The 22,199-nt window shown below is 39.5% G+C and overlaps 1 protein-coding gene across 1 annotated transcript in view; it reads left to right on the top strand.

Annotated features, from left to right (window-relative positions):
• Agbl1 (ATP/GTP binding protein like 1) overlaps nt 1–22,199 on the top strand; it is a 744,973-nt gene that overhangs the window by 348,833 nt on the left and 373,941 nt on the right. Inside the window, exon 19 of the mRNA XM_035441643.1 lies at nt 10,760–10,889. Within this exon, the coding sequence (XP_035297534.1) occupies nt 10,760–10,889 (130 nt within the window). The remainder of the gene's footprint in view (nt 1–10,759; nt 10,890–22,199) is intronic.

Below are 22,199 nucleotides of genomic sequence, written 5' to 3'. Positions count from 1 at the left end.
TTAGCAAATACAGAAGGGATAAGAAAACCACAAAGTTATCATTTGGCAACCAAACACTACAGTAACAAGCATTTTAACAAAGCTAAACAATGACTGTAGATGTCAATGTGCATAAGCGTGAAAGTGACAGAACATTCAAATCATCAAAGAGCAGCTCCCAATAAGATACCTAATTCTACAGAAGGAAGTGATAACTTCATGGTGGAAGAGGCATATGGATACCACTTAGTCCAGAGATCAAAGTTACCATGACCATAGTGACATGCACACATCACATACCCTAAGAAACAATGCTCTGAGAAATTTACTTTACTTTTGTGGGTGATATTTCCACACAACAGCATTGCTTTATCATGTTCAACATTAGACAACCACAAACCAAGCTACAGTCTTCTAATAACTGAACAGTGCCCTTCAGATATTTAATTCAAGAAAAGCAAAATCTAGGATCAGTGATATATTTCCGGAACCCCAGTGCTGAGAGGCAGTAGACGCACATGTTTCCTTGGTGCTCCTTGGTCAGTCAGACTAATTGAAATTACAAAATCCAGGTTAAATGAGATGAGATACCCATCAAAACACCCAGACAGATATCAGTAGAAGACACCTGGCACCAACTTCTGGCCTCTGCACATACACATGGAGTGAACACAATCAAACATACAAATGTACATATGCTTATAACCCCCCTACACACACACACACACACACACACACACACACACACACACACAATATATATATATATATATATATATATATATATATAATATATTGATAATATGGCTTCTCTGGAAAGTCCAAGACATGCAATGATTAGCACAAATAACAAAGTGAATGGATGGACATTAGTATGAAATAATGGGATACTATGGAGAGTCTCCAACATGAAGTACTACACAACTGTAATACTCACATGACTCAGAGCCATTTCCCCCTTTCATTTCCCCAGGGTTGTTTATGTGTCACAGTGTCTATACTGTATTTGGATTCTACTCATGGTAAGTTCTTATATATCTGTGCTATCCTGAGACCATGAAAAACAATCTGACTCCTTAAGCTGAAGTTACACACAGAGCTATGAACTGAGAACCATCACCTGTCCTGGTCCTTCCACCCTTAGTTCTGATATTCATTCTTTTTATGCAAAATGTTTTTTTCCAGATGGTTAGAATTCGTGATGGTGGGGACATCATGGCAGCAGGTGGAAAGCATGGTTGCAGGAATGGGATGCTGGTATTTCTGATCTTGAATCAGTAGCATGAAGCAGAGAGAGCAAACTGGAAATTGTGAGTCTTTTAAGCTCTCAAAGCTGACCTCCAGTGACATATGTCCTCCAACAAGGCCATACCTCCTAAACCGTCCCAAGCAGTACCACTAACTAGGGATCAAATGCTCAAATACATGTGCCTATGTTGGACAGTCTCTTTGACAATCACCGACACATACATATATAAACAATACAGTATACCAAAATTGCAAGACATGAAAATTCAAATTAAAAAATAATATGTGAGAGGAAGAAAAGAATGTAGACAGAATATTCCTGGTATGTAGCCAAGGGGGGTAACCATAGATTATGGGAGTGAAGCAAAGAGCAAAGAATGCATGTATGGCCCAGAGCAGTATTGGTTGTTTTACCAAGAGGGAGGGACATCAACAGGCCATGTAGGATATATAAGGTGGTGGGCTATAAAACCTGGGAAAATAAGGTCAGGGTCAGTCCATGCACTTTATTATGAGGATAAGGAAAATTTGTAGTTACCTTTCCCTACAATGGAGGATCTACTCATTCACTACATGTTTTTGAAGGTTCTGGGTCCACTCCCAGGAACTAACAATGTAACAAGAGGAAGCCACAAATGACTGAGCAAGATCATTGTGGATAATGACAACTATGGCAAAAATAATAGAACAAAGCAGTAAGAAAGAGGGTGGACAAATGCTAATGATAACTTATAAATGCAGTCTCTCTTTAAAAAGGCAAGGAAATAACACTATCAAAACAATGCGATAGAAAGTTGCATATATCTTTGCTTAATAAACATTCATACAACAATGAGAAAAAGCAGTTCCCTGGCCTTCTTTTCTCCTCTTATTAAATGTTTTATTAAATAAACATTACTAACTGGAAGTTTTCTGGATATATTTCCTTAAGTTTGTATTTCTTTTTTTGGCAGATTTTTTTTATTTTAATTAGAAACAAGATTGTTTTACATGACAATCCCAGTTCCCTTCTCCCTCCTGTCCTTCCCTACCACCCACACTCAACTAAAACCCTACCTATTGCATATCCTTTCTGCTCCCCCTGGATGGTAAGGCCTTCCATAGGGTGTCATCAGAGACTATCATATCCTTTGGGATAGGGCCTAGGCCCACCCCTGTGTGTCTTGGCTGAGGGAGTATTCCTCTATATGGAATGGGCTCCCAAAGACCACACCTATGCTAGGGGTAAGTATTGAACTACAGGAAGTCCTGTAGATTTCTGAGTTTTCCTCACTGAAATCCATGTTCCTGGGGTATGGATCAGTCCCATGCTGGTATCCCAGCTATCAGTCTGGGGAGCAAGAGTTCCCCAATGTTCAGGTCAGCTGTTTCTGTGGGTTTCACCAGCCTGGTTTGGACCCCTTTGCTCTTCTCTCGTCCTTCTCTGCATCTGGATTCCAGTTCAGTAAAGTGATTAGTTGTGGGTGTCTGCTTCTACTTCCACCAGCTCCTGGATGAGGGCTATCAGGTGACATATAAGTCAGTCATCAATCTCATTATAAGGGGAGGGCATTTAAGGTGGCCTCTCCTCTGTTTCTTAGATTGTTAACTGGGACATTTCCCTAGTGCCTGATTTCTCTGTAAACCTAAAATGTTGCTATTCATTCTTTATGTTTATCTCTATTTCTATCCAATAGAGATCATGAATTTTATTAGTTAAATTCTTTCATTTGCACACAAATGAATCAAATCATGTATATCTTATTTCTCCTTCATTTTTGTATGTGTTTTCTTAGAACTCACAAGTATATATCCTGAAAGTCACTGCACCAGATCAGTTCATACAGGTCTTTGTTTTTAAAAGAGTATACATTTTTTTATGAATTTGTAGCATTAACTGTTTTCCCCATGGACCTTTTCTTCTTCTTGCTAATATGCTATGTCTGTTTCCTTTGTTACTTGTGTTCGTTGTTGTTATATTGTGTTGTAAAACTATTACAAATACATATATGTGTGTGTGTGTGTGTGTGATATACACACATGTGCTATATATATGATATATGTATGATATGTATGTATGATATAAATGCACATGTGCTGCATATACATATATGGTATATGTGTAATATACCATGCATATCATAGATTCATGGCATCTTTACCAACCTGGATGCTATTTCCATTGATTTCTCTTTCAGGTTCTCTGAATGATGTTACATACTAAACAGTTATAAAGATACTGATCTTCATTATCTTGCTCTGAATCTTGTGCAAGTTCCATTGGCCTCAACATTGGTAGTGCGAACTAAGGCATCACTCACTATTCATTAGCAAGGATGTTTAACAGATTCTTCACAAACACTTGTTTGTTGCAAGTGTTTAAAAAAACATGTCTTGGGTATCTTCTATGGTTTCAGTAAAATATCTCTCTCTCTCTCTCTCTCTATATATATATATATATATATATATATATATATATATATATATATTATGTTATCAAAGTTTATGTGAAAATGAGAATAAACTGATCATATATCCTTGATGGATATAAGTAATATTTTAGGCTCCTCCTCCCCACTGAAAAACAAGCTGACAAGCTGTTCCAAAACAAAACCAAACTGATAGAGAGAGAAAGAGAGAGGGGGGGGCAAAACCACTGAGTGTGACTAAAATTAACCCTACCTTGTGATCTTTTGAATTATTTTGTTTGAAGTTTGCTTTTATGAAATCAGGCTTACATAATAGGAGAAACTACTTTAAATTTTACTCTGTATTTATTTTCAAATTAAAAACATGCAAGACACTAACGCAATAGTAGGAAACAATGTGCAGGTGTGTGTTGTTGCAGGGGAGGGCCAACTTGCAGACTTGTTGAGCTGCCTCTGCTGCAGGTGACACTGAGAGTCTAAATATCATCTGTTCTAGTCCCTTCATTGTGGGGCAATGATGCCCTTTATAAAGGACATGGCTCCATTTTTAAAGGTTAACTTTCTTGCTTTCCTTCTGTACTGTGTGAAGCTCCCTGTCTTGAGCATCATTGTGCATGGATTCCATAGCAGCCTTATTCAAATGATGGTTCAGGAGTGAGACTCAAATTGCTATAGGTGCTACTGGTGGGTAGAGGTGCTTTTGGGGAAAAGAAATCATAAAGAACAACTAACTTATACTTTGGTTGACATCTGTTAAAATTTCAACCTTTGAGTATTTCCCTTCACGTGTGGGCATTCGTGTGTGTGTGTGTGTGTGTGTGTGTGTGTGTGTGTGTGTGTGTGTGTGTGTGTACTTCAGGAACACTGTCATCTCTGTTGTTACAAAATCTCTCATTCGCCTGATCCTCATAAATTAGGGTATTCTGCCTACTTATAAAGGTCTGGAGATCTTTCTGTATCCACTTTCCAAGTGCTTAGTTTACAGGAATATGCTAGGATAATGACCATTTTTATGTATGTGGGCTCTGGGGACCAAACCTAGGCCATAGTGCTTATAAGACCAATGCTTTCCTGGCTGAGAGATCCCCCAGCCTCTAGATATTTTCATTCATAAAGATGAGGTTATACTGTAAAATCATTTGTCTGGTCTGTCTAACATGTTCAGTATTTGTCTATCAGGCCTTATGTAGCCAAGGACAGGTATGAATGCAGTTCAATACAAAAATATAAACTTATTTAAAACATTATGAGACCTTTCTGTGACTTTTGATTGAACAGTTCTCAAGCACTGACTTTGCAGATGACATTATGTCACAATGACCAAAAGGTTGGACAGCCCTGAGGCTTTTGCATTCTCGGGCCATGATTTGAACAACCTCTGGGAACTAATTCCTTTGTCTTTGGAGTTGATGAAGAACAATTTGCTTAGTCTCTTCTGCTTCTCCATTTTTAAATGTAAGCATTTTGAATGATAAATAATATCCTGGACAGAATAAACTGTCCCTCAAAACCCTGCTTCTTTTGAGCTTTCAAATTAGTTTGATTTTTATTTTCTCTCCTTTTATTTCTCTTGAGAAATGTTAGCTCGGAGGACAGTGTCTGGACAACTGTGCCTCATGCTCTGCTGTCAAGGTCTAGAAGCTCCCATGCATCCCTGGGATTTTGCATGTGTTTTCCTTCTACATCCTCACTTCTGATGTATCTGGTGGCGATGATGAAGGTGCTCTCTACATCCCAAACACCATTCTTCTCCCAAGATTCCAAAGCTTGCTATGCTGTGCTCCCTTGCTATCAAGCCTAGCATCATCTATTCAGTCTACTGGCTACCTTCGCTCCATTGTTTAGACAAAGATGGATAAGGGATTTTTGAAACATCTTTTTATCTGACTGAGTTTTGTGAATTCTCTTTTAGGAAGGGATGCACACTCTCCCTCCGTTTTCTGATTTATGATTCATTCTTTGCTTCGGGAGTCCTGTTAGTTCGCATTCTTCTTTCTGAAGTTATAGCTTATAATACTTGTTTCTCAATGTCAATGTGCTCTCTATTCCTATCTGATGAATATTATCTATAATTAGTGTTGAAAATATGATTTTGCAGAGCTGGCCAGGTAGTGCATACTTGGACATGCAGCACTCAAGAGGTGGAGGCGGTAGGGTTGTGAATTGGAGGGTAACCTGGTCTAAATATTTAGACTACCAGGAAAGGAAAAGGAGTGTGACTCTACGTTAACTGATGACTAAGCTCATTCACTATTCAGAATGTCAGGCAGTTGGTCATATTCAGTGACCTCTTAGTTAAAAATGGTTCTCTGATCCTACTAACTCTGTCTTTCTCAGTTTCACCTGGGATGCTTTTGTTTAGTCACAAACTTGCCATATTTTATTAATATCAGAATTAATGTTCTCTTTCTCCTTGTTTCCTTTTAGTTATTGTTTTGGACATAAATTATCATGATGTAACCCAGGCCAACCTTCCTATTGCTATACCACTGATGATAACCTTGAATTTCTGTTTCAGATACCTTCATCTTCCATGTTGCAGTATGACAATGGTGTGCTACCATGCCTGCCTGGCTTTTCTATGTTTTTAAAGAGGGAGTGTGTAAGACTGAAATTTTGATTGTGAAATTTCACAGTATTTAGCAATCACTTCAAATTTAATAATATTACTACCTTTCTAGGTTCCATATCATTTTTTCCCAGATGTCTTGACACATTTATTATCTTCTCTTCTTTTAAAGGGAACCTCAACAGAAAACCTGTATATTATTCTTCCAGGATAGTGAGTATTTGGATACAGGCTGTGAGAGCCTGATAGAGTAGGTGGATAGTGTATACATGAAGCACTCATGAGAAGAACAGGCACCGAAGTGCATGCTCCACCTAGAAGCACTCAACGTTAGGGGTTGGGGATGTAGCTCAGTTGGTAGAGCATGAAGCCTTTGGTTTGATCACAAAGAATACATAAACCAAACTGTGTGTGGTAGCACATTCCTGTAATCTTAGCATTCAGAAAGTGGAGGCAGGTTATTAATTGTTCAAAGATATCATTGACCATGGTGAGTTCAGGGTCATTCTGACCTACTTTACCTCAGAAAATAAATACACAAAGTATTCAAAGCTAGGTTCCATTTTGGTTGGGCATCTTTGTTCCATGGCTTTTGTTATAATTGCAGATCTAGATAGAGATAAATTAATTTCCATTTTGAGGGTTTTACTGGGATGCAGGGTAAAATTGAAACATCTGGATATTTGGGTATCCTAAAGTAATACACTTTCTAGATACAAACTTTATTATAATGAGATTATATAAACTAAAACTAAAAAGTATGGAAGGCTAGGCTGTGGATGTAGTATTGTTGGTAGAGTGCTAGCCTAGCTTGCTTGAAGTCTGAATTTTGATGCCCAGATGTCATAAACTAGGCTAGTGACACATTCACTCAGGGGGCAAGACAAGAGAACCAGGAGTTCAAATTCCTCCTTGGCTCAATAAAAATTTTGAGGTCATTCTGAAATACATGAGAACTTGTCATAGAGAGAGGGAAGGAGGCAGGGAGGAAGGGAAGGAGGGAGGGAGAAAGGGAGAGAGGTAGAGGGAGAGAGAGGGGGAGAGAGAGACAGAGAGGGAAAGAGAGAGAAAGAGACAGAGAGGGAGAGGGAGAGGAAGAGAGAGAGAGAGAGAGATCATGGAGGATTAATTAATTGTATCATATTACCTGTGAGAACAGGAAGTATGCGACGACTTTTTTCCTGTGAAAGTTTGCCATTTTCCCTGTGCAGGAAGAGCACTTTCGCTACTTACTCTTCCTGTAAGTAAAGCAAGACGTCAAACTCTATTTGAAGGATGACCCCTTTTCAGAAATTACAGGCTCTGAATGTCTTGCCAGCCCATCATCACTGTCCATCTGCTAATTCTCTGCACATCGAAGCGGCAGCTGTCATTGCAGAAATGCTACAGTAGATAATAAGATGGGGTACATTTCATCTTCGCATGCTTAAAACAAATCCCTGCGAAGAGCAGCAGGAGCTCCTGGGACGACAGGGATCTCAGGTGTCATTAACATAAAATGCCAAATGGATTTGCAGATTGGGAGCAAATGGATTTGCTTTAAAAGAAAAAGCTCTCAAGGTAGGTGTAGTACACAGTGTGGTCCTCTGCAGTCGCCAAGCTGTAGGAAATATCAAAGCCATAGGCACACAGAGATAGCTCCCAATCACAGGCACACATGCAGGCCTGAATATAAATACAAGCATATGTGCTTCTCAATTGTGCTCAGCCTTGCTATGCCACTGGGATAGTTCAGTTTCTTTATCCCAGAAAACAAACAGCTACCAAACAAAACTTTCCTTAAACTAACAGCTCCCTAACTTCTATACTATTTTCACTGGCACAACTTCTCTTCCCATGCAGGTCACGGATAATTTTCTGTGTCTTCTCCTCCCGTTTTTCCTGGCTAGTAGCCTAAAGAATAATCAGTAATTCCTTTTCTAATTTTTGATTAATTCTTTTCTGTTCCATCCCCCTGCCTCCACCATGAAGTGTGCTTAAATCACATGAACCTCAAAGTGGATCACAGCCTCTTCTCGGTATTCCCTGCCCAAGGTTCTTCTGTCTTCTTCCCTTCACCCTGCATATGGGTACCTACCTTTTTTATAGATAGTATAGATTGGATGAGGCAAGAAAACAGTGGACAAAGTTACAATTGTGTCATGCATCCCTGACCATTGCAGATGTGAAAGGAGTTATGCATAGAGTCATGCGTGGGTGTGGATATAGCTGTGGGTATAGCCATATGTCACACAGGAAGATATCAATAGATACAGAATTATGCAGCTAATTTTTCATGTCAACATAGATATTAGATATCATTTCTTTTGATCATCAAAACAATCCTGGAGGGTACCAGGGTTTGATGGTGCAAGACAATGATGTCTGTAATAATGATAACCATGGAAAGCAGGTTAAATGTATTTAATTATTCCATGTGAGAATACTGACTCTAAATGAGGTCTCCAAATCCCATACCTGGTTATGGAACTGGACTCTTGAACTATGCCTTCTTAATCAAAACTTGGGAGATTTCTAGCTATAGTACAGAACTCGGCTTTTTTTCTATTTTTGAGAACTATGGTACAGAATTGTGTTTCTGCTGTGTGGTAACCTATGGACCTTTCTACGAAGATGACGCCCCTGAACTTGGTCTCCATGGAGCTGAGGGAAAGAAGAGAGAGAGGGAGTTGCAGAATTGTTGACTGCTGGATACCTAACAACACACATACTTTGTTTACATAAACAGGGAGGCTTTGAAAGAACCTTAGCCTATTTCATCGTGGTCAGTGTTACAGAAAAAATAAAATCCTCATTGTTGATGAGAATCCAGGTCAAGGCAATGAAATCACACAGCAGTTAAAGTGTCTTCAGGCTTTTGGATGCCTTGACTGGAGAAGAAAAGCTAATTGAAATGCAGCAAATATTCCAAGATCAAGTCTGGCATGCTTTTCCTTTGCACTGCTATCGGCATTAAAAATTAGTCTGTTGCTATATAGCCAATGATAACCTTGAAATTCTGTTCTCCCTGCCTCTGCTTTCTGAGGGTTGAGATTAAGGTCATGCACTCCCACACCTGGCTTAGTGGTGCTAGGGATTGAACCTAGGGCTTCTTGGATGTTTAGGCAAACACTGTTACCAAGTTAGTTACATCCCTAGCCCCTCAAGTCAAAATATTCTATTGAAAAATCAGGATGAATAAATGACTAAAGATCTTTAATTTCTAGTGAGCTATAAGAGAGATTACAAACAACTAGAAACTAATGTCTAAAGATGATTTAGGAACATAGAGATTGAAATATTATATGAAGGAGCCTGAGTCTTTTCATTTCCAAAATGAATTGAAAATAGGGCAGTAGCTTCAAGACAAAAATGTATCTGCTTCTCTATTTAAGTGTCAGGGCAAATCTTATTTCTATAATGTTTATTGAACAGTCAAATAAATAAATAAATGAAAATAATATTAATACAAAATTCTCCAAAATGTTTCTGTAAGGACTCCGATTATGGGTGGAACAAACAAGAGTAGAATTCCTTAGCTTGGGAATTTATAAAATTTTGGATATGGGGCTGACCCACTGATAGTAAAATAGGTGGGAATGGATAGATTGGATATGGGTAGCTTAGTCAAATGTATTATCAGGCACATTTGCCCAGAAGAAAATAAACAATTCCCTTGTGGTGGAGTTTGGAAAGGTACTTGTAGGAGGGGATTTAATAGTGACTGTTGTGGTAATGGAGATGTTGTGGTGATCACCTCAATCTGTAAACCACCTTGCTGGTTTACTGCATAGGATAAATGATGTCATAGCAAATGCATCAGGAACATGTCCTATGGATGGGCTGCTTCTGGTAAACTTTCCAGTTGCCTTGGGGCATAGGATGACTCTACGTGGAAGCCTGGCCTCTTGGTTCAGAAGTTGGGTCACCTTTGAAACTAACATGTTAGCTTTGACTGTGTATATCCTCAGGGAGCATGTAATCTTGAGCTCATTCTAACTCTGTTAGTTTTCAAGGAATTCCCATGGCTAGAGAGAGAAACAATGGAACAGAGAAGGGATGTGTGGGCTAGAGACAGAGACCTGGGTGTAAAGCCTTTTGTTACATACCTTGGTTCACTCATGTAGTTAATTTTAGGCTCCAGTTTCTTCATTGGGGTACAATAATATTGAGTTTCACAGAGCTACTGGGTCAGCTAGACCCATACTCAGTGTGCTATCTTGAGCTCAAATGAATTATTTGTAGAACTGAGGGACCTGCAAAGTCGTACATTGAATTTGTTTTTTATGGGTGTATACAGTGGGAAATTGTGTTTCCCAACTTTGTCTTAAAACTCTATTAACCCAGCATTAAGTCAAGTGCAGTTTCTGGTTCTTTTAGCAGCTGTAAATAAGTAGGCCACTCCAGACACTTAAAGGACAGATCTGCAGCTTCCTGGACATCTGGAGCTGGTAGAAATTGGGCAGGAGTCAGAGGGAAGTTGGATTCATTAGTTTGTTTGTCTGCTTGGGTTTTATTCTATGAAGCTATTTTTCTTCTAAATGTCTATTTCATTGCTTATTGTTCCTTCCCACAGTCACAGATGCTCACTGAGGGGTGAGGATCTCAATAGACAATGGCTCCTTCCGCAAGCTCATCTCCAGCCAACCATCTACCACGCCAAAGGTCTCCTCCACTACCTATGCAGTATTGGCCGGGGCCCTGTGGTGAGTCACTTCCTTCTTATCATCATTTCTTTCCATACTACTACCAAATTCCTTTTACCCTCCAGGAAGCAGCTCATCAGCTGTCCAGGCAAGAAAAACAAAGGGAAAAATGTATGTGACAACTTTAATGAAGGGTTTATTGTAATAGTTGTATCAAACTACCACCACACTGCATGGCTTACAACAACAGAATTCCTACCAACACTTCTGGATGATGCTGGGCACCCTACAATCAAAGAGACAGCAAGCTGTTCTGATGCCGGTGGCTTTAGAAAACAGCATCTCTTGCGAGTGCGTTGCGGTAACTAGCAGTGCTTAGCAGTCTTTGGTTTATGGTGACCCATTTGAGTCACTTCCTATGTCTCCACAGGACCATCTCAGTTTGATGTCTGGTGGTCCTCGGTCTAAAAACTGTGAGCAAATCTACCTGCAGTAGTGTGGGGGCAAGTGTCCACATGCAGAGATTAGCTGAAAGTGAAGGAACATCACAAGGGGCAGCTGTATCACTTTCTAAAGCTGCTACACTGTGATTATGAGAGCGGCATGTTTAAAGAGGCCTGGGAAGCTGTGTGAATGTGCAATGTAGATTTGTACTCAAATGTCAAGATCCACACATAAAGTGCTTTCCATGAGGCTATTAATATGTACACAGCAGAAGAGAGATTCGGTTCTGGGGTTGGGTTTTTTTTTTTTTTTTATGCTGAGGTATAGCCTTTCTTTATGACTTTTTTTTTTTTTTTTTGAGAGAGAGTGTTGAGGATACCAACCTCCATGTTGAAAGATTCTTCAGGACTCATGAAACTAAAAATAGACATTAACTTGTATGCACACTACATTATGGTAAAAGGAAATAGATTAAAATAGATACCTGGAAAGGCACACTTTTAGTATCTATGAGGGAGCTAGTATAAGTGCCCTCTTTCAATAGAGCTTGATGGACAACCTAATGCTCTGTCAACAGTGTAACTACCAATTAGGCAATTTCACTGGAACGTGTGGTTAAGGGTATTTTTCTTCTAATTTTTTATTTTAATTATTTTATCTATGTAGTACTATGTGGAATTCAATACATATATATGATAAATAGTGATCAAATAGGAGTGCATAACATTCCTATTGTCTTAAAAATTAAAAAAGTAACATGAAAGACAAATACTCCAAGTTCCGGTTTATTTGTGGATGCTTAAAATGTCGGTTTCAATATAGATAGCAGTTACTAGCAAATGACAGAAGAAGAGGGGAAAAAGATAGAGGGAGCGTGCATGATAGACCCAAACCACAGCAGCAAAAGAGCAATCAACTCAAGCATTTCGCAACACTGTGGACGGACTGCAAATTCACACGAACTTACATATTTTAGAAGTTCAGAGGCTCCAAGCACAATGTGATTATGATGGTATAGATATATCAATTACCATAATTTGATCACCCCACATTCCATATGTGCTTTGAAATATCACAGGATACCCCATAAGTAGGTTCAGATAATTTAAGGAGGATCAGCTAATCCTTCACTCCAAGTCCATCCTCTCCCAGAAGTCAAATTCATTCCTCCAGGTTCAAGTCTTACACCCAGACCCATACTTACCAACATTGATCATCTGGCATTGTCAAAATCCTCAGCCAATGAAAGACACTTTTTTTGACAGTTTCTCTATGTAGCTTTGGAGCCTGACTTGGAACTTGCTTTGTAGACCAGGCTGGCTTCAAACTCACAAAGACCCACCTGCCTCTGCCTCTTGAGTGCTGGGATTAAAGGGTTTACAGGTTTATCTCCCAGAGCACATCAAGAGACAGAATGTTGTTTAAAACCTGCAAAGCTCCACTGCCTCAGATTTTCTGATCAACTTCTCTTTTCCACATAGAACAACAGGTGCTCCCACCCCCAAGAATCTAAATTCAGTACTGGTTCAAATGTATAATCTCATGCTGCTATCATCCCTGCTTCACCCAAGGAGGCAGTGTAATCTCTGCTGGTGATTGTCTTCAACAAGCTCTACATAACAGAGCTCCAATCTCATGGCTGAAAGCTGGAGAAACAATGTTTCTCTGTGTGGGAAGCTTAGCCTCCAGGAGAAGAGAGCGATTTAGAATGGAACAATCAGTATGTGATAACACATTTAAACACATGCACATATTAAACCCACAGCAAAACAGGATTTCTTTCTGCTCTGACAATCTCTAATTGAAGAGTACGGCATTTATTTTAAAGTGTGACAGGTGAAAGGCTTGTTTAAAAATATAAATAAACATTAATTAGCTATAAACATGACAGCCGCAGACTTGTTTCCTGCTGGGACCATCTGAGAGGTGGGTGAGCAACAGCTGAGTACTAACTGCGATTTGCAGTGTTACAGAACTCTCTAATTGGCTGAATGCCACTGTTTAGTTGCCTACAGGACTACATTTAACCCTCCTCCCACTGTTAGCAGAGGCACCACAGCCATTCACTTATACTGGACCTGCCCTGACACTGATTTTTAAATTCTGTGGCTGGAAATTAATGTGGACTCTGCCTAATTTCTGGATCTTAAGAAAATGTTTTGGAAGCACTGGGATAAAGTACTCTGTGATGGCTGGGGAGATCTACCTATTATAGATGCTTCTCAGGTATTTGACTTTTGGGTGAATTAATGTGAGTTGCAAGATCCAATGAGATGTGGGACAGAGATGAAAATCACTGTCCTGATTCTTCTGAAGATTGGCAAAAAGCAGGAGACGCACCTCTGTTCTTCATTTCCTGCATCCATCCACCTTCCCAGCAGTTTGGATAATCATATCTCTGTTCATATATTAATTTATGTCATGGAATTTAATGATTATGGTTGGCACTAAGGATGCAAAACCAATATACACATTTTACTTCGTTTCTTTGGTTTTAAAACTTTAATAATCATACATGCATGTACTGTTTTGAACAAATCCAACCCTGTTACTTCTCCCCTAATTCCTCTTATACCCCCACACTTTTCCCTTCCCATGCCATGTACTTTAAAATATACTCTGATACCTGTAAAATCTATTTACTGATGCCTGTATGTGTATGGTGGCCTCTGAGGGCCTACATCCATAATGAAAAGTGATTCTTCCTTAACCAGCAGCCATCAATGGCTAGTAGACCCTTAGGTATCATCAGATGCTAATGCAACTGCATCCGTCCCTGCCCCATCCACTTTTCCACCAACGATCGCTCAGCCTTGAGGGGAGAGAGGATGTTATAAATGTCCTATTTAGAGCTGAGTACTCCACAGTCTTGTTTTCTGCACCTTGACTGTTTGTGGATTGTTGTATCAATCACCACATACTGTAAAAAGAAGCCTCCATGATGAAGGTTGAGAAATGCATTTATCTATGGGCATAAAGATAAGAACTCAGGTATGGATTTCTTACTATGTTCATTTAGCAGAATAAAAGATTAACCTTTGATTTGGGTTCACAGTTGTCTAAGAGATTGTTTTTAAAAGAGACAATGTGGCACAGAGTAATAAAAAGGGAAACAGAGGCCTATGTCAAGGTTTTTCTTGAACTTTGTGACTCAGATAAAGAAATTGAGATGGGATCATGGAAGGACTGGGTATTGGCACCACTTCAGCTGTGTTTGAAGGATAAACTGCTGAGGGGGGAACTGTCCTGAGTTCTTACAGACGTTGTAGCACTTTCCCATATTATTTTTTAAATTTTATTTGTTTGCTTTTTTCCTTTTATTATTATTTTTATTTTTAAACAACCTTATTTTACATACCAGTCCTAGTTCCCTCTCCCTCAAGTCCTCCAGCTCACCCCCCTTCTCCCTGCCCCACCCCATCCACTGCTCACAGAGGGTGAGACCTCCCCTGGGGAGTCAGACCTTGCTGATTTCCCATTTTATTGAACCCAGAGTGGCTGTTCTTCTTTATTAGAGTTCAGATGTTGGACTCAAAATACCAGACATATGGCAAATTTTATCATATGCTTGTCTTGAAATATTATTTAGTAATTGTTCTTGATGGCTATAATAAATACACAGATCAAAAACAACTTGGAGAGGAAAGGGTTTACTTCAGTTTAGAGTTTCAGGTCACAATTCACCATTGAAGACAGTCAGAGAAATAACGCAAGGCAGGAACTCTAGTAGAAACTATGGAGGAATGAATGCTGTATTGGCTTGCTCTCTGGCTCATACTCAGCTTTCTTTCTTATATAGCCCATGCCCATTGGCCTAAGGAAGGTGCTGCCCAGAGTGGGCTAAGCCCTCCAAATCAGTCACCAATCAGGGCATTCTTTCATAGACATGACCTCAGGCTAATGAGATGTAGGCAGTTCTTCAATGGAAGTTCTCTTCCCAAAGTGACTCTATGTTATGTCAAGTTGACAATAGAAACTAACCAGTACAGCAATCAACTCCCCCTAAATAAGAAAGCCCAATTAACTAGCAGTACATTCAATAATATGAATCAATGTCAAAACATTATGTTAAGTGGAAGAAATTGGACAGGAAAGTACACAAGTTTGTACTTCAATAACAAGGAAGGCAAACATGAGAGCACTGTTTAACTCCAGGGAAGGAGAATGAATATTTAGGTTTAGGAGAGAACTTGTAGGTAGTAATGGAACACATTTGTGTGAATATGGAAAATTTAAAAAATACACAAAGCAAGAATACAGAAGTTAAAAAATGCAGCTGGAGAAAATTTGGGGTGCATGAAATAGGACTGGTCAGCCTGGAAGGGTGTGAGTCAAATCAAGAAAGGCAGCTTTGCCAATACCTAACAGAAGGCAGGGAAGATACTGTTTGGAAGTCCTGGAGACCCAGCCAGAGAGAAAGCATGCCAGCAAGGAAGCCCAGTGAAGCAGACAAGTACAAGACTCCACTGTTAAGAGGCACTGACTTGCTTCCTGTTGTGAAGTTCCACCCAAGAGCCAGAAGACCCTTGACCTAGTGGACAGCTAAGCACAGCATTAACACTAGAAGAGAGCTCTTAGGCTATATGCACATCACAGTCTGCTAGGCAAACTGTCTCTGATGAGTTGCCATGTTGCATTGGCTTGGTCCTTGGGCTGCTGCCAAGAACTGGGCTTCAGGATTAAGAGAGGTATCGATTCCCATCCTCATGGCTCTTGCTATGTGAGTGCATGTTGATAAAGGGATTTCAGCATTCTTTGAAGAGCTCATTGATTTCCATTTACAACTCACACAAGCTGGGCTGCCTTCTGCCAAGGGAAAGAACAAGGTGTGCGTGTGCGTGTGCGTGTGTGTGTGTGATGTATGTGTGCATTTGTTTACTTACTTTAAGGCCTAGTGGAATAAGAGATTTCTCCATGTAAAATATTTCCCTAGTTACTTTCAAAATCTCAGCATATGTGTTGAGTAAATCAGTCCACTTTTAAAAAGGCACAGACAGAGAAGGGGGAAAGGTTAGAGGTTCCTAAAACCTGCCTAGGCAGAGCTCAGGAGATTCAGTGCCCAGCTTAATATCTGTACTGTATTCCTTAGAAGGTACAGAGATATAGTGTTGTCTTTGCTTGTATCTATTACTTGTTAAGGATGTAAATCTAGAACTTTTTACTCTGTGCATCTGAATACATGATGGGGGAACTATCTACCTTAAACCCTTCCTACTGTATTGGGGAAGGAGAATATAATGCTCATACAGGTGCTGGAAGAAAGTCACTTCAATTCTGTATTCTTTTATTTAGAATTGCTCCTTGCTAGGAGAATAAACAATGTTTCATGACACTTTTACTGACATGGATAGCTCATATGTAAATGAATTGCCAAAGTTTCTAAGATAAACTTATATATTGAAAACCCAAGAGTGCTTTTCATGTCTCATTAGTGTCTTCCATGTACTTTATAAGTACCATGAATCGCCCCCTACAAGAAAAAAATAAATAGTTCAGACAGGAAGATGTTGAAGAGAGTATTTAAAAACTGTGATAAAGATGCTGAAGTGCAACTCTTCACAGTTGATGGCTTCTGGTGGGGTATGTGGCAGGGGAAGGACTCACTTTTCTTTAAGGGCCTAGCCACTGGTAGTTTGACCATGCTCCAGTCAGCATATGGGCAACACACACTGGACTTGGTACTTTTTGGTGGAGGGCACAAGAGTGAGAGGGTGGACCTGGGAGGAATGTGACTTGAGAGCAATTGTTCTGGTACATTGTACAAGATTCCAATATAATTAATAAAATTATTATGTTGGGAAAAATAGAATAAAAACAGTAAAAAAATAAACAAATGGCAGAGGGGTGAGGGAGGGGAAGAAAGTGACAATAACTGTGTGGAAAGGGGCAGCTGAATACATTTTGCTTGGAGTTGTTCTATGAAACAGGGCTGTAAGTCAATGTAGAGCTTTCAAATGGAGATGGGAGGAGTGCTTGCTTTTCTTCAATTTTCCCCTAAAGATTGTTCAAAGACGGTTGATCTTGTGAGTGGATAAAGGTGATAGTAATTGTGGGCAGGTTCTAGCATGTAAAGTAAGGCTTTCGCAAAGCAAAGCAAGTCACACTCAGAGGACAAGATCACCACCCTCAGTACAAGCCAGGAAATTGAGGCAGAATAGGTGTAAATCTTCCTATACTAAAAGGTTTACCACATGATGGGTTAGTGTTCACACTCCCTTGTGCTAAAAGCTTATCCAGACAACTTGGAAACCTGTTTTAAGTAAAAAAAATATTAGTGGGTCTCACATTCTTGGAGAGATAGAGATAGATAGATAGACAGACAGACAGACAGAGAGAGAGAGAGAGAGAGAGAGAGAGAGAGAGAGAGAGAGAGAGAGAACTTGGTAATATAGGTAGATAGCATAGCAATATCACATTCAGACTGAGAAGTCTCAAGGATTTTGTTTAAAGGTGGCATGGGGGCTACTGATTCCCTCCATTCAGCAAGTATAAATGGAGAAAGGGAGATATTTTCAGCCTGAGTCGCCTGCCCAGATCCCCCTGAAGAACTTTGATGTAGTGTCAAGCATACTGCTCAGGGAGCGCCAACCAGTACAAAGTAGGAAATATTAACACAAGACCTTGGGTTAACAATTTATTTATAGTGTTCTCTTTTCATTGGTGGATCCACTGTCTTTAAATGTTTGATTTAAGAGAATGTTTAGAGCTGGAGTGATCAGAGTTTGAAATGTAACTCTCTCTCTCTCTCTCTCTCTCTCTCTCTCTCTCTCTCTCTCTCTGTGTGTGTGTGTGTGTGTGTGTGTGTGTGTGAGTGTGTATGTGTGTGTGTGTATGTCTTTGGGAATCCAAGGTATGATGCTTAGCCTCCTGAAACATTAGTAGAACTCAAATGGCAGCATCTTCCTTGAGAGATATTTATTCAATTTTTTTTCTTTTTTTCATTCATTTATTTAGTTCATAAATAAAGTCATGCACAATTATGATACAGAATACAGTATGTTCACAATGGCATGACTAAATTAAACCAATTAACATGTTATATCACACATATTCATCATTTTTGTTTTGAGAACACTTAAAATATACTATCTCACAACCTTTAAAATATAACATATTGTTATCAACCATATATATCATGCTCTCAGTAGAGGCATGGACTCTGTGAAATCTTGAGGTTTATTCAAATTTTGGATGAAGATCTTAGCATGGTAATTGGCCCATATCAGACATTCTAATAGATATATGACATTAAAATTATTGAATTAGTGGTAGGTATTCAATACAAAAGAAAGCCAGATATTGAACTGTATATTTTGGGTTACCTTATATGAGATTTTTCAATGTAATTGAAAAAGAAAACTTTATGTTGCCTATGGCTATTCTCATCCATCACTGGATGTCACCTACAAGTTAGATATCATGTTACCCACAGAGAGGGAAAGAGTGCACTAAAATATTGATATCCCTGAATTTTACATCCAAAGAAAAAAGGAAGTGTGCTGAACATTGCAAACTTTTTTCTGTCATTATTCCCTAAAAGTGAATAGCAATATATACAGTTATAACTACATAGTGTTTATGATGTATTAGGTATTGTAGACAGTATAAAGATTATGCAAATGAATAGAGAGCATGAACATAACATATGCACTGTGTTTGCATAAGGGGGTCAAGCATTCTTGGATTTTTTTGTGTGTTATCTGAGAGGGCACCTGATGCTTTGTAGATACTGAGAGAAGCCTAGAGTAGCTAGTACTGCATCTGGAATATGCAGTCTTGTAAACTGAGCTCTTGGAAGGTAATTGCACATGCCACCAATATCATTTCCCTTAAGGAGATATTTACTATTCTCAGAAACGTGGACTGAATGCTGCCTACCCAATACTGTGTACAAGTGGAATCTCCAGGGCTTAGTGAGTCTTGGTTGGTTGAATTGGAAGTGTTGCTCTTTGGGGATTCCATCACATTCTCCAGAACTTGCCTTCTCCCAGATTCAGCCTTGCTTTCATTTTCCTGTGGCAATTGTATAAATAATGCAGAGTCTCACTGCTGAGAAGGAGCAATGAGACCCAGATGTCAGAATCGGAAAACACAGCAGCTCAAAGCTGGCAAAGCAGAACAGTAAACACAATCAGGGCTAGGTGAGCCACGGGGAGCAGGGCAAGCACCAAGGGAAGGATTTGAAACAGGGATAACCTCATGAAGATGGGGGTCCAATTAAATTGCAGAGAAATCAGAATTGGACCAAGGGAGGGAGAAAGATGGGGGAGGAATGTGCAGAGCATAGCAATGTGATCCAGATCAACATCTTTGCTGCACAATGAATGATAGAACTCATGTTTGTGTGAATTAAATGAACCTTGCAATTAAGTTCAGACATGAATTCACTGGGAGGTATCCTAGGGATGGGCAAAGGACTAGACTTCAGATCCATAATCCACAGCACACCATTTGCTTGGCTAATGAAGAAACTAAGACCCCCAAAAGGGGAATCAGTTTAGCCAAGGGTAAGAAGTTAAAACACTTTAGCTTAAGCAAAACTAAACTGTATGCAGCCTTTAAATCCCTATCTATTTCTATGTGTTTTTGTTGTTGTTGTTGTTGTTTTGTTTTGTTTTGCCTTGGGAGAATAGTACGATCATTGCCTATTATTTGAAACCCCAAATTCAGGTATAATTACTAAATTCATTCTTACTATGCCTTTAAATCCACTTAGTCTCCAAGTCCTATGAATTGTACCTCCTACAAGCATCCCTGTCTTTATACTTTCAAATTTAAATTTCACTTTGTGTGTATGTGTATGTTTGTGTGCATGTGCAAGCATGCAAACACACACACGCTTTGTAGAGCTCATAGAACCACTTTCTGGAGTTAGTTCTTACCTTCCACCATGTGGGTTCCAGGCATAGAACTCAGGTCCTCAGGCTTGCATAGCAAGTACTTCGTCTACTTACCCATCTTGTCAGCCCAAACTTCTTTATACATTTTTCTCTGTTGCCTTCAGCCCCACCCTTGTCATGCTTCTTGCCTCTTGGTCTCCTTCCTGGGATCCACTCTTTTTTTTCCAGCTTTTTTTTTTCAATTTAAATTAGAAACAGGATTGTTTTACATGACAATCCCAGTTCCCTTCTCCCACCTGTCCTCCCCTACCCCCCCCAACTAAAACCTTATCTGTCACATATCTTTTCTGCTCCCCTTGGATGGTGAGGCCTTCCATAGGATCCACTCTTAAACTCTCTACCTTTGGATGTGATACTGCTTTTTCTCCTGGCTCAAATGCTTCCATTGTCAGGAAAACATTCAGACACTCTAGAATGTCATGCAAATGCATCAATAAGCAGCCTACTGCTCGTGTCTATAGTTTCCTTAAATTCATTCTTTGTTCACTTTCTGCTTATTCTAGATTACAATAATTCCTCAAACACATAGCTAATTCTTCCCCATTTTTTTCTCTTTTGCATTTGCTTGGTAAGATTCATTGAGGGTATACCCTTTCTTTGTGACTTGCAGGATGACTATGTTGCACTCTGGCTAGGATACTACTCCTGGAAGGGCATGTAAAACACTCCTCTCTAGAAATATGAAATATGCTTTTAGCTGGATTTCCAGAGAGTTAATCTTATCCTTACCTTAGCTTACTCCTCTGGCTACCACATTTGTTATCTTTTGGAATCATCCCCACAAAGTAGCTTCTACATGAAACAAAATAGTATGGAAAAAATGCCATCCTTGAGCCCTCACCCAGTGGCTGATGGAAACAGAGACAGACATCCACAGATATACAACGAGCCAAAATCAGGAATTTAGTTGAAGAGAGGGAGAAATGAAGAACGAAGGGGTCTGTACTAGGATGGAGAAACCCACAGGAACAGGTGACCTGAACAAGGGAGAGCACATCGACCCCAGATGCTGTCTAGGAGGCCAGTACAAGACTGATCCAGACCCCTGAACATGGATGTCAATAAGGAGGCCTCTGCACTCCAGGGAGCCTCTGGTGGTGGATTAGTATTTTTCCCTGGTGCAAGAAGGGACTTTGAGAGCCCATCCCATATGAAGGGTTACACTCTGGCCCTGGACACATGGGGAAGGGCCCAGGATCAGCATAGGAAGACTTGGTGGACTTTGCAGAGCCCCCGTTGAGGGCCCTACCCTGCCTGGGGAGTGGTGGGTGGATGGGGTGGGGGTGGGCTGGGGGTGGGGGAGGAAGTTTGGGGGTGAGGGGAGGGAGAGGGAGAAGGGACTTGAAATAAGCTTGTTTCCTAACTAGAACTAATAAAATAAAAAAAAGAAATAAAATGTTTGGGTATTCGGGGAAATTTGGATTAAAATATTTATCCATATACTCAATAATTGAAATGAGCAAATTATTTATTTGAAATTCAATGTTCTTATTTAAAATGGGGACAACAATGTGTACCTCATCATGAGACACTCAGTGTTGTTATTTTATAATAACATTTATAAATCTTTAGCACATGACTATACAATTAAGTATTCTATAACATCCATTTTATATAAGTTTTTAACCTGCCAGCTGAAGTCTCATAAGTGTTCAATAGATAAATTAATTATTTATTGTTATTGTTGCTGTGGAGGGCAACACTGAGTTATGTTAAAATTTTAATTTTTCCTGCCACAGAGCAGACATGCAGATTTTTTTGTTGCATAAACTGTCGAGTGAGATAGGGCTGTTGATTAATCTATGAATGATGTCTCCAAACTGCGCACACTCAATACTGTTCTGGCAAAGAATTTTACTGGAAAGAAATACGAGTATCAAATCTTTAAGTAGAAAAGAAAAAGCTTCCTCAACTGAAATAAGTTGATAATTTGACTTGTAGTTGCCCCCTGCAATTTGCAGGAGCATGCATTTCTTATAATTAACAGGCATTTATTTGTAGGAATGTCACTTGAGCAACATGCAGA

This window comes from Cricetulus griseus, chromosome 3 (genome assembly GCF_003668045.3).
Source record: "Cricetulus griseus strain 17A/GY chromosome 3, alternate assembly CriGri-PICRH-1.0, whole genome shotgun sequence".
Classification (NCBI taxonomy): Eukaryota; Metazoa; Chordata; class Mammalia; order Rodentia; family Cricetidae; genus Cricetulus; species Cricetulus griseus.
Note: the sequence above shows the minus strand (reverse complement) of the source record. Positions and strands in the feature narration are given on the sequence as shown.